This window comes from Anopheles nili, chromosome 3 (genome assembly GCF_943737925.1).
Source record: "Anopheles nili chromosome 3, idAnoNiliSN_F5_01, whole genome shotgun sequence".
Taxonomy (NCBI): Eukaryota; Metazoa; Arthropoda; class Insecta; order Diptera; family Culicidae; genus Anopheles; species Anopheles nili.
Window position 1 is genome coordinate 10,952,422 of NC_071292.1, and position 12,567 is coordinate 10,964,988.

At 50.4% G+C, this 12,567-nt stretch overlaps 2 protein-coding genes across 2 annotated transcripts; one reads left to right on the forward strand and one right to left on the reverse strand.

The window, feature by feature from the left end:
• Positions 1–3,491: 3,491 nt before the first annotated feature.
• Positions 3,492–9,557, reverse strand: LOC128723452 (MPN domain-containing protein CG4751). Its single transcript, XM_053817195.1, has 6 exons — positions 9,480–9,557; positions 9,285–9,392; positions 8,955–9,201; positions 8,787–8,889; positions 8,286–8,704; positions 3,492–8,207 (listed from the first exon to the last, which is right to left on the reverse strand). The coding sequence occupies exons 1-6, from the start codon at positions 9,555–9,557 to the stop codon at positions 4,252–4,254; spliced, it is 4,911 nt and encodes a 1,636-aa protein (XP_053673170.1). The 3' UTR covers positions 3,492–4,251.
• A 1,119-nt stretch (positions 9,558–10,676) lies between these two features.
• LOC128726498 (COP9 signalosome complex subunit 8) lies at positions 10,677–11,413 on the forward strand. Its single transcript, XM_053820311.1, has 3 exons — positions 10,677–10,733; positions 10,797–10,867; positions 10,929–11,413. The coding sequence occupies exons 1-3, from the start codon at positions 10,677–10,679 to the stop codon at positions 11,362–11,364; spliced, it is 564 nt and encodes a 187-aa protein (XP_053676286.1). The 3' UTR covers positions 11,365–11,413.
• The last annotated feature ends 1,154 nt before the right edge of the window (positions 11,414–12,567 follow it).

Below are 12,567 nucleotides of genomic sequence, written 5' to 3' on the forward strand. Positions count from 1 at the left end.
GAAATAGAGCTAGGACAAAGTTGCGTTGCCCTTCGGCCGGTGGGGTGATCGAAGCGAACATGGTTCAGCAGGATCAGGCTTTGGGAGCCTTGCCAGGCCTCTTCTTTCCGTTGCTAGGAGAGACGCGAGGATAGCAAACAAGGCACACTAGATTAATCCGAGTGTCAACACACGTCATGCAGCAACAAGGGTTATGGATGTAAGAAACGGTGTTCAAATTGCTCGCGGAAAAACCAGACAGGGTGTTTGGATGTTAGAAAAGATCGCGTGAAGTAGGTAAAGGAAAAATCACACAAAACCGCTGCAGGAATGGCAGAAACCCACCAAATCGGAGGGTATCATAGCAAGCTTAGATCAACGTAGCCAATGGGGGGAATGGTAGCAATTGTGGGGATCCCAAGGACAAGTAGGCCATGCCGGGATGAAGAGATATGACATTTGCAGACAAGGAGACTCACCGGTAGAGTAGTAAGTGGAAGAAAAATCTGCTGGGAATGCGTTTTTTTTTCAACAAGGAAAGGATACAGCATACACCTCGCTGTTTGGGGGGAAAGATGGTAAAACCCTTGAAAAAACAGACATAGAAAGACACACTCACACACATGAATGGAGCAACGGCAAGGATAAGAGCAGGGTGTAATGTAACGGCTTCGGCAACTGCTAGCTAAACTATTACTATTACTATTGCAACTAAACTTAATACCAGCTACTATTACTACTTACTACTACCGCAAAAGAAAAGCCATCACACACCGCCTCCCTTTCCCTTTGTACAGCCCTTTCCTTTTATTCCTACTCCTCTTCCTTGTTAGGCATTCCTGCGTTTGTTGGAAAAAGGAAAAAGGGAGCTCCTTTTTTCGTATTGTTTTTGCAGTCGCTTCTTTTCCTACCTTTAATGGTGAGGAGAAGCGCATTTCTTCCTTTCCGTATGTCCTTTTTAGAGAATACCATAACGGATCTACCCGAATGGGAGTTAGCTTACGTTGAAGAAGGCTTGTTGAATGTTCTGACACTCTTTTTGTTATCCTCGAGATATTTCTTGGGTATCTATCCAAAGGAGAACGAAAGATGGCATGACGCTGAAGGATCATATCCTTCCTACTCCTTTATAATCCCACACCTAGAACCTTTCTGCGAAAGGTCGGAAAAACTAGCAAATGTTTTGGCACAGTACTAAACTTTAATTCGTTTTGTTTTGTTTAAAAAAATCTCTTCTCCCGTCCTTCCACATATTGTAAAAGTCACTGCCTCGAACAAGGACTTCTAGCGCATCGCGATCGGATCGGAAAATCCACCATTGCGCGATCCATTTTGTCCAAGACTCTCTCACCCACACACACAAACGGAACCGATGATCCAAAACATCGATAAAAAAATCAACTCACACGCGTACACGACCGGATAGGAAAAAAAGGCGTTTTAATACGAAGGTGGAAGGCAAACCGCATCCCCTAGATCCGTTTATCCTTTGTTTGAACTCAGCCACCCATGTCCTGGTCTCTAAATCAATTTCATCGCACGTGCGGTGGTGCGTGTCGCTCCTTAGGCAGGTTCCTTTGGGCAGGACCTTACTGTAATATATACTTATATCACGCAGCAGCAGGATAGCAAGAGAACAAGCAAGGCACGTTGTAGAAAGTGAGACTGGGTCCTTGATAAGGCCCTCGTGGTCTTGATCCTCTCAGCAGAAGGAAACGTGTGAGGATTTGGTCTCCCCTCGGAAACCTAAAGCTGCCGTAGAGAAAATAAGCCCAGAGAAGTTTCGTTTTTGGGGTTTTTCTTTGCCGTTTCCGCTGCGCAGGAGGTGTACAAGCAAAACCAAATTACAGCAATGCAAGCAAGGCGTCTGAATGGTCCGAAAGCGAGCGAAGGACACGAAAAGTGTAGCATGCTTCCTGTTGTGTTGGCGTTAGAGGAGATACTAAACCATCCAGAAGATCCTTTTATCTTTTTTTTTCAATGTAGGACACATGCAAGAAGGCAAAAATAACTCAGCAAAACATGTGCAAGAGTTCGTTCGATGCATTAATGTAGAAAAAGGATAAATCTAACGCATATAAAATGAGAATAATCAGGAAAAACAGCAGACAGACAGGCAGGCAGGCTAGCTAAAAGGACTCACTCGGTGGCGGCAGGCATAAACAGCATGTAGTGTAACATGAAAATAAAAAAGGATAATCCACAAACGAAATGAAACGGAAGTAGCGCGCGGGCAACGCAACAAACACACGCAGGCATGCAGACGTGCAGAAACGGAAACGGATAACATAGCAAAACAAAAACCAACAACCAACAATGTGAGAACAAGAGAATTAAACCGGAAACACTGTGTTCAATTTACGATTCTGAATTCATACATTGATATTGATCAGCTTTACTTTTTATTGTAGTGTTTAAGTGGCGGAGTGTGTCCACGCGCGTGGTGGAAAATAGACGCGTGTGGCGGGCGGAGGGGGAGGGAAAATGGAAAACAGATTAAACCTAAAAGTAATTACGGTAAAGAATAAAAAGGAAAATAAATAAATAAAATGAGAAAAAACAACAACACACATCCACACGCGTGCGCAAGCATACCGAACGTAAATGGTAATGATAACAATAATGGGATGACGATGATGATGGGCGAAGGATACGGGGACGAAAAGGACGAAATGTGGAAAATAAAAACAAAGAAATGCAAATTAAATCATTGAATTGTGTGTCTTTATTTACGGCAAGAAAGAAAACTCACGAAATGGAAAGAAAACCTCGTGGAAATGCGCATAAAATAGGAAAGGACATCCATTTCGTCCTTATAACGGTGCGAAAGAGAGGTAAAGATGGAAAGAAAACATCCTTCAGGACCTTATCCTTGATATCACGTCGCTAAATCCTTGCCAGCGCACTTTTCCGACGACCCGCGCGATCAAATGGGCATAAAACCGAAAAGGACATTTTTTTTCGTCCTTATAACGGTGCGAAAAAAAAGTCAAAACGGTAAGAAAACATTCTTCGGGACCTTATCTTTGATATCCCATCGCAAAATCCGTGCAAACGCACCTTCCCGACGTCAAACGCCGCTAAAAACCCTCGCGGTCGCGTTTTCGTTAAAATCCGAAATCCCAAATTTGATGCCGATGAGCATCGAAAACCAGCCATAGTAACAGGAGCGCAGGAAACTCAGGAGGTTGCTGTGCCTGGTACCTATGGCGAACCGGTTGTCTCGCTCACTCACCCTGACCGACAGAGAGGAAGGCCGTCGTGGCTCCCGAGCCCACCGGGTGTCTCGTTCTCGCCCAAAGCAGGCCGGCGATGGCGTGTGTCGGAAAGAGACTATTGGATGCTGCCTGTTGCGAGAGCGGGACCACTGGATTCCCATAAGATCGTGCCCCCCGGGCGACGCGTGGTGTGAGTTCGAGATGGAGCGATTTGCTCCACCGCTCTCGCGCGTGGGATTTCTTTCGGAGGGAGAATAGTAAACAAGCAACACGTGCTAACGGCTTCGATCACACATAAAATACTATGAAGGTATTTATTGTTATTCTCTAATACTTGTTTTGTCGCGCGTTCGCGATGGCTTAACCGGTCAGTATGGCTGCAACTGCCGGCGGGTCGAGACCCTGGTCTCTCCGTAGCCACTCGCAGTTGCGAGGGATCGCACATGCCGGATCCCGACGCAAAGCCACATTCGAACGGCGTGCTTATATTTAAATAAAAATAAAATGTGCGTCACCGAACCGGGGATTCCCCTTGGAGGGGCATTAACGTACGTTGGGATCCACCGTTTTTTAACGCTTCCCTACTTCGTCTTCTCTTTCTCTTGCCGATTCTCCTTACTCCTTCCATACTGGCTACTTGCTTCTCCGCTATGGATACATTTTTCTTCTACCTGGCGTTTCGATTATCGCTAGAGTGTACTAAAAATATATATATGCGCATGTATATATATATCTAAATCATTCCGTTCCCCTTTCATATGTCCTGCCTTCCGCGCTTGCCACTGGTTTCCCCACGCATGGAAGACCCTGCCCGTCGATCCTGTGCTAGCTATTATTCACTCTTCTCTGAGATTCCGGTATTAAGTCTACTCTGCACTCGCTTAGGGAAGCATGGCCACCAGCAGGCCCTCTTTTCCTGCCCCTGGGTGAATGATTCTTACACAAAATGGTGATTCATGATACGCGCGCTCGCACGAGGCTCGTGTTAATAAATAGCGCCACGTGGCGTTTGCTTCCAGCACGCGCTCCCATCGCAACGAGATCCGACGCACGCTCAAGGGTCCAGATTTTCCGTCGACATCTTCGGTATCTTCGACGGTGGTGCCGCCACGAGATCAGCGATCGATGCAAACTCCATGCGCTTCTTGTACGGTGGAAGGATCATGCTGCTCGCGCCACTACCCGGTGGTGTCGTTCCGGTTGGTCCACCATTTCCACCCGTACCCGGCATGGCCGGTGAAGAGCGCGACATATCGACGGGTGGCGTCTGGGAGGTGGATTTCCGTGATAAATCAGCGGCCGAGGCACCGGACGATATCGGCGAGCTGGCAGCTAACGGTACCACACTCGAAACGGCCAGATCTACCGCGGAGAAGTTGTACTTGGAGGAATTGGAACCGGTTCCTCCACCACCACCGACACCGAGCGATGGACTTTCACGGCTACTGACCGATTTTGTCGGTGTGGAACGGGCACCGGGTGAGGACACGAGCGACGCACCGGATGGAGGCGGTGGTGGTGGCGGCGTTTCGATTTTGCCCGTGCCCGAGGATGCCGTCGAGGAAGAGGACGATTTGGGTGGTTTCATCAGCATCGAATTGAACGCTTCCTGGTGTAGCTTGAGCAGGGACGCGGACGGGGCCAGATACATGTTGTTGGCCTCAAGCGTGGCCTTCGACAGTGGGTCAGGGATTTCGTATTTGTCCTGCGCGAAGAGAGCCGACATATCGGGCAGTTTTGAGGCGGCTGCTGAGAAATTCGGGAACATCGACAGATAGTCGAGTCCGGCGGCGGCAGCGGCTGCGGCGGCCGCTGCTGAGCTCGTCTTTCCACCCGCACCTCCACCATTCGCTCCGCTCCCTTGTCCTCCTGCCGATCCTTGTCCGCCCGATCCCGGTGAAGAGGCAGCTGAGTTCGAAGAGTTGACCGCAAGTCCTCCAGCAGCACCGCCACCGAACAGAAGATTTAGATCCGCCGCACTACCCTTTCCACCAGCTGCTGCAGCCGCTGCCGCCGCCTGGCTGTACAGAAGGGCGTTCATATCCGCGGCACTGGGAGCTCCTCCACCGGCAGCCGACGTGAACAAACTGTTCAACATATCCGCTGGGTTGGTCATAGAGCTGCTGCTGATGGCTGCGGCCGCTGCTGCCGCCGCTGCTGCTGCAGCCGCCTTCGATGCTTTGTCACCTTTACCGCCCGATTTACTGCCACCGGAACCAACCGATCCGCCACCGCTCATGCGCTGAATCGGTTCAAACAACGCCGACAGGTTGGGGACGGCGAGATACGGATTCATGGCGGCTGCTGCTGCTGCTGCCGCTGCGGCCATGTCACTACTATCGCCCTTCGATCCACCCTTTCCACCCGAGGATGACGATTTGCTCGAAGACACCGTTTGTCCACCATCCGAGCCACCGAGTCCGCCAAGATTGAGACCTCCTCCTGTTCCATTGGCACCGCCACCGGAAGAACTTGAACCGCCGGTTCCCGTATGTCCAAGGAAGGCTGCAAAATCGAGCGAGTTGTTAGAGAGAGATTGCGCTTTCAGCAACACCTGGATGTCGTCCACGTTGCCCGAATTGAGGATCTGCTGCACGACCGGGTACTTCTGCGATTGCTCCACCAGCAGGTTAATGTCGGCCGTTGTCGGAACGGGCGGTAAATACGCGTCGGTTGAAAATACGGTGCGTAGCTTCGAGATCAGCTCGCTGGCCGCTTCCTTTTTGGAGGCGGCTGACGACGCCGAGTTGCCAGATGATCCTCCACCACCGCTTCCACCTGATTGTCCACTGCCCGTCAGCTGGCCGGCCTGGGAGTGTGAATCCTTCACGTTGGAACCACCACCCTTCGAAGAGCCCGAAGAGGACGGCTTTTTGATGATCGAGATTTCGCTGCCAAGGCTTCCGAGGGCTTGCGCTTGCTGGAGCAACATCTGCGAGTACTCGGGTGACTTCATCAGGTCAGCCAGCTTGCCTTGATCGAACTTGGACGAGAAATCGGCATACTCCATCATCGATTGGTGCTGGAGGAGCGCTTGTTGGGCTTGCTGGAGCTGTTGCTGAGCTGCCACGGCTGCTGCCGCTGCTGCTGCTGCCTGTTGTTGTTGCTGCAGCTGATTTGCCTTCGATCGGGATGATTTACCACCGGAACGGCCTGATTTTCCGCCGCCTCCAGTGCCACCAGAACCACCACCGCTGCCCGTTCCGCCGGTTCCAGGTGTGCCTTGGCCTGAGGTCAATCCTGCCATTCCCACCAGCGGATTGCCATATTGCGACTGCATCAGCAGACTGAGATTACCCTTCTCGAGCTGTTGCATGAACTCTTTCATGTTCGGGATCGGTGGAAGACCCGCGGCCGAACTTGATCCTGCTCCGGATACCATCGATGAACCGCTACCACCTGCCGATGAACCTGTTACAGTGGATGCCGCCTGTCCACTGCCTCCTCCACCACCACCGGACGAAGAACCACCACCTCCGGCCGCCTTCGACGACATGCTGCGGTTGAGGCTGTGCAGCAGCGTTTCGTTGATCTGCGAATTAGACAATCCGGATGCGGCGGCCACCTGTGCTAGAGCCGTTAAAGCCGACAGACCATACTCGTCTCCGCGTTGTTGTTGTTTCCCCGCACCACCAGCTTGCCCACTCGCTCCTTGGCCACCGAACAGGGCGGCGTAATCCTGTGAGAGCAGATTCGAAGGCAACGCACTGCCGAGCGACGCGAATGTGGCCGCGTACAGATCGTGGATGTTACCGGCACCAGCACCAACGCCACCTCCCGCACCACCACCACCACCGGGGCCAATGAGTGAGCTAAGCGTGGGACTGCCTCGGTTCCCGCCGACACCCGCCGCACTACCAAGGATGTCTCCGATCGACAGCTTGCCGGGACTGGGAGCTGGAGAGTTGCGCGTGCGACTGCGACAGGACGATGTGTCCGATTTGGCCGGCGATGGGCTGGCTCGGACGGGCATTTCGAACTTCGCCGGACTGGCCGAGTTCGAGGGAATCGTGATTGGACTGTCACGTGGCGAGGACGTATTCGTGTTCGTCGTCGTGACCAATGAGTTTGCTGTTCCGAGAGGTAAGCCCATGCCTCCCTGCTGTTGCTGTTGCTGCTGCTGCTGCTGCTGGGTGTGATGTTGCTGGTGATGATGGTTGTTGGCCATTCCCGTGCCACTACCGGGAGCACTGTTCATGGAGAGATTGGTAGCGGTTGGAACCGCCGATGGCGCACCACCGTTATTCGCCGTTTGGCTGAGATTCGTCGGTAACACCACGAGGGAGCTGGACAACGGCGATGGTGTCATGTTGAGGCCTGATGGGCGTTTCAGCTGGGCTTGCAGACTTGGCACGGCGATCGACGGAGCGGCCGGTTTGCCATCGTCATCCTTCAGGGAGATCACGTCTGAGTCGCCCATCTCAGAGGCACCGTCAAAGTCGTCCTCATTCTTCGCTTCCGTCGTGACGCTTCCTTCCTCCAGGTTTACCACAACCGGCAGCGATTGACCGACCGGTGGTTGGCTCGCGGACACAATCGTCACGTCGTCGTTGATCTTCATCGACCCAGAACCATCCATTGACGGTTGGTGGTCGGTTCCGATGCCGGTCAGTTGCGATTGTGCTGGTGGTGGTGGATCCGGTATGACCACGACCTCCGGCAGTTCTTCCGGCTCGAGTCCGAGTAGCTCCCGGACCCAGTTCCAGAAGTGACCGGACGTGGAATCTCGTGGGAAGCGCGGTGTGAGCGATTTGCGTAACTTCTCGATGTACGGCACGTCGCCGGCGTACATCGATTGGAAGTTGATCAACTCGCGCTTAAACTGCTTGTAGTAATCGACCGTCAGCATCATCTCTTCCTTCACGTCCTCCGAGAGCGTTTCGTCCTGCACGAGCGTGTACGACATCAGCATCGGGCGGCCGTACTCCGACGGGCGGTTCTCCGGCGGTGGCATCACCCAAAACGACATCACATTTGATTCCAGCGCGCTGTTGTGATCATCGTAGGGAGCTGCGAAATAAACCAAAAAAGCCAAAACGATTGTTAAAGCAATCTGGAGGACGATTCACTCCACATTTATCTACTTACAGCAGATGAAACCGATGCAGGGAATGTAGGAGGCCTCCGTCGGGCCGCGCATACGGATCTGATAGTCCAGTTGGGCGTCACAGTCCCGCAACGTCGGTTGCACCGGGAACCGGGGATGTGAGTGGTACCATCCGACCAGATTGATATTCTTCTTGATCATCAGCTTCTGGATCTGAAGCTCGCACAGAGCCGCTTTGTCGCGATCGTGCCGCGTGTTCCGACACGGGAATGCATGCGTGATGGAGAGGTTGTGCGCGTTGATGTCCCAGGTACCACCGAGATACCCGCACACCTCGTAGTTGGTCAGATGGCAGTGAAAGTCCATCACCAGTAGTGTCGAGGTGCTGACGGTCACGAGGAATGGTTGCATCTTACCGATCGCCGTAAATGGCACCGTTTCGATGAGTGTGTTTGAGTCGCTGCAATGGCAGAAAGGAACCCGTTTTCGATTAGAACTGATGGCAGGCAGGCACGGAAGTAGAAAACACAACCCAAACTTACTGCATGATATTGCGATTGCTGATGGTGTTGTGCGATACGATGTTCCGCCGCACTGGTGGTGGTTCCATCGCCGTTTTGTCCTCCTCCGTCTCTTCCACCGGATCTGAAACCGGAAAATCAGATACCATTGAAAAGCTATCACTTTAACGGCGGTCCTATTCAACCCACCTTCACACGGGATGTCGTCTTTCTGGTCGCGTTCCTTCTGCTGTTGCTTCCGGTAGTAGGCTGCCTTGTACGCGTCCAACTTGCGGCCCTTGTACTTCACCGATGCCCACCCACAGCCCGACTTCTTGTCCGGGTTGATGATGCGCTTGCAGTAGATGGCCCAAGCGCTGGGAGAGCAGAAAATGGTCTCCGTTTCCTGCGATTTGATCTTCCCATCCGACATCAGATCTCCGACAAACTTTTGTCCCTACGATCGGAACACATAAGCATGTGAGTAACGGTGTGGCAGAACATTTGCATACTCTTACGATGCTGGAACGAGCTTCTTACCAGGTATTCGATGGTCATTGCACTCCTGCCGGGTTGCAGAACGTTCGCTCCGAGCAGCATTTGCAGCGTGACCGTTTTCCCCGGGAAGTACCCCAGCTTGTCCGCATCCTGCACAATCCGGCGCGTGAAAAAAGAACAAAAAAACGCCACTATTAGCGCTCAAAAACCTATTGGTACGACACAACAGATACAAACATCATCGATGAAGTCGTCCGGGATGTCACACTCGTCCAGATGCGAGGACAATTCCTCTTCGCAGACTTTTGTTGACATGATGTTAGGGTGATGCGCCCGGATTAGCATCCGGCTCGATTCGTTCGCTAGCAGAGCGTTGAATTTCCTTTATGCAGCTTTCCACCCTCCGCGAGCAGCCGCAGAGACAACGAACCGGGGCGGCGCTGGTGGCGTTAAAGCCAAATATTTCTTTCCTTCTGTCTCGCTCACTCTCACTACCACTTGCGGTTGCTTCCTGTCCCGTTCGCACCTGCAGCCGCACCGGGGCGCTGATCACCCGGGATGCGTTCCTTCTTCGCCCGGAAACCAGAACTTTGCGTTCGCTTTTAATCGTTCACCGCTGGGGCCACGCGCGTTTCTGCACCTTTCCGCGATCGACGGAACACCCGCCGCACACAGGAAAGCCACACTGCACCGGTTTGAACGCACTTACCACAGAAAATTTTGCATTTTTAACAAGCAAGCACCTTTTTTGTTGATGATGGGTTACGGAGATGTGCGCGAATGCTCAGCGAAACGAGCGACGGCTTGACAGCTCACCGAACAGCTCATATTAAACAGACTATAGATGCGGTTCAGAATTTCTCGACGAATGAACTCCCTTAGAGCACAGAGTTTGCTAACACATCGTTAAACTAAAGACTTTGCTACAATTGTGTTAACATTCATGTTAAACGTTGCATGGATTGCAATATTGTATTAAACTCTATGGCATACTTTCTTCGATGCACACCACTAACCTAATGACAGCCGCTTCACTTTTTGGTGTACCATATTTTCTGTGATTCATCATACACTGTAGCAGCAATGCACAGTGGGATAAGAGCTCACTAAATCCCGTCCAATAGATATAATTTTGCTTCAACGTGTGTGTATATTTCTTTTAGATTTGATTGGCATTGAATTAGTTACTTTTTGCAGATTTTATATTGTGTTATCCTTGCGTAGAAACACTATTTAACACTAATATTTCAGTTAGTTTCTCCATGTACCGCTGTGCGTTCCGGTTAACGCTTCAAATGACGTCTGCCACCAGAGGGTTTGTATGACAGCTCGCAAGAGGAATAGATTTTGTAAATAAACAGCTTCCGTGATAAATATCGCTGCTCTGCCCAATCGTACATAAATACAGTAAGTTTAGGACAGTTTTTGCAAAAAATGCTCTCTGAAAAAATACGGCAACTGACGCTGGTGCTCGAGAAGCACGAGCTAGAGGTAGGATTTCTACCCGTTACACGCGGCATTGGTGGTTTGTATCATGCGTTTTCTGATTTACAGGCACCCGGCGGAATTGTATCTATTCAGTTATACTCCGAACTCTTTGCGGCCTACCTGTATCAAAATGATCTGTAAGTACACTGGGAGTACATCATCGTTCGAATACTAACCTTAGCTTGATGTTGATTGCAGTGCTAGTGCCCGATTTCTATGGAAGCGCATACCGCAAAATATGAAAAACAGAAACGCGGAACTAGAGCAAATGTACAAAGTGTACGTTTCGCTGTGGAATAACAATACTGCCGCATTTTACAAGGCCATCAACCACGACTGGTCGAAGCACGTGTCGGAGTTGATGTTCGAGCTGAAAGAGAAATTTCAACAGGAAACGATCGCACTAATCGGACGCGCGTACAGCTCCATCTTCGAGAACGTGTTTGCCGAAATGACCAACCAAACGCCCGACATGATCGAGGACACATGCAAATCACTCAAATGGGAGATCATCCCTGGTCCGTTTCCCCGCCTGATAGTACCGAAACGGACCGTCGACGAGAAGCCGATCGTCGTTAGCTCCGAAAGCCAGCTCCACAGGTTGACCGACTTTGTGTCGTTCCTCGAGAACTGAGCGTTAGGTAATGTTTAATAAATTATGTCGTCAGTAAATTGGAAATAAATTCGGCAAACAATGTATGTGTGGAATTTATTCAAGTGGTGTTTAATGTTATCCTTTATGAGCTTTGCTCAATCAAATTTTTATTCGCCTTACCGTCATTACTCAGTGGTTTGGGAGTACGATGCTAAATCAATTTACTACCTCTAGTGATGCGAAGTTCCTAAAAAAATACTCTCAACATCGTAGCACTTATCAGGATGCAAACACATCTGAAGGATCTTTATGACAAAGACAGCAACATGTTTTCGCTCGTTGTCTCTCCGAAGCAAAGAACCTTTTATCGTTCAAGCTGTCTTCTAGGGCTATTTTAATATCACGCATTTCCTGTACGGCCATACCGCGCTGGTACAAATTGAAATAGATTAAGAATTGTTTCAAAAATCGCTTCTCCAACGCCAGCAGGCGATGTAATCTCATGGTTCCATCCATTACATTCCTGCCGAAGAGCGAGATGAATGTATGGCTATAGAATATAGTATAAAAAAACCGTTGATAAGGATACCTCAGAGTGTTGTGCCTTAAAATCGTCCTCCGCTTCATCGTTGGGCCGACTGTTGCATTAGGGATCTTAAGCATAGTTTTACAATATACTTTTAATTTACTGGTACACATGATGACGAATATGATTTCGATATGCAACTAACCCATAGCCAACTGCAATGGCTCGAATTGAAATTCAAATGCACGTCAAAAAACGTGATTTTATCATTCCTGGTATGAGTAAAGCAAAATTAATAAATGACACGATCATGTCCCAATCTGGTCAACAGTTTATTTAAAGCTCTCAAACTAAAAACCAAGTCATACGCATAAAGATAACCATAAATCCAATGTCTCAATCCGGTTGTACGCGCCAGTAACTAAAGTTTGCGGACTTGTTCATCAATTTATCTCTCGCGTCCACGCTTCGTGTTATCAAATTTTGCCCCAAAAGTGCCCGCGATTACCGCCCTTTCTCACCCCATCGAATACTCCAACCCATGCACCCGAGGCAAGGGATACTTCAACAAGGCGTAACGAGATCGCAATTGGGGTGCATTGGCCACATGCATGGCCAAACGCCGCCACATCACGCACCCATCCCGGCGTACTCGTCCTTAAAGCGAATACCGCCGCGCCTCATTACGATGCCATTGCGGCGAAATCAAATCTCAT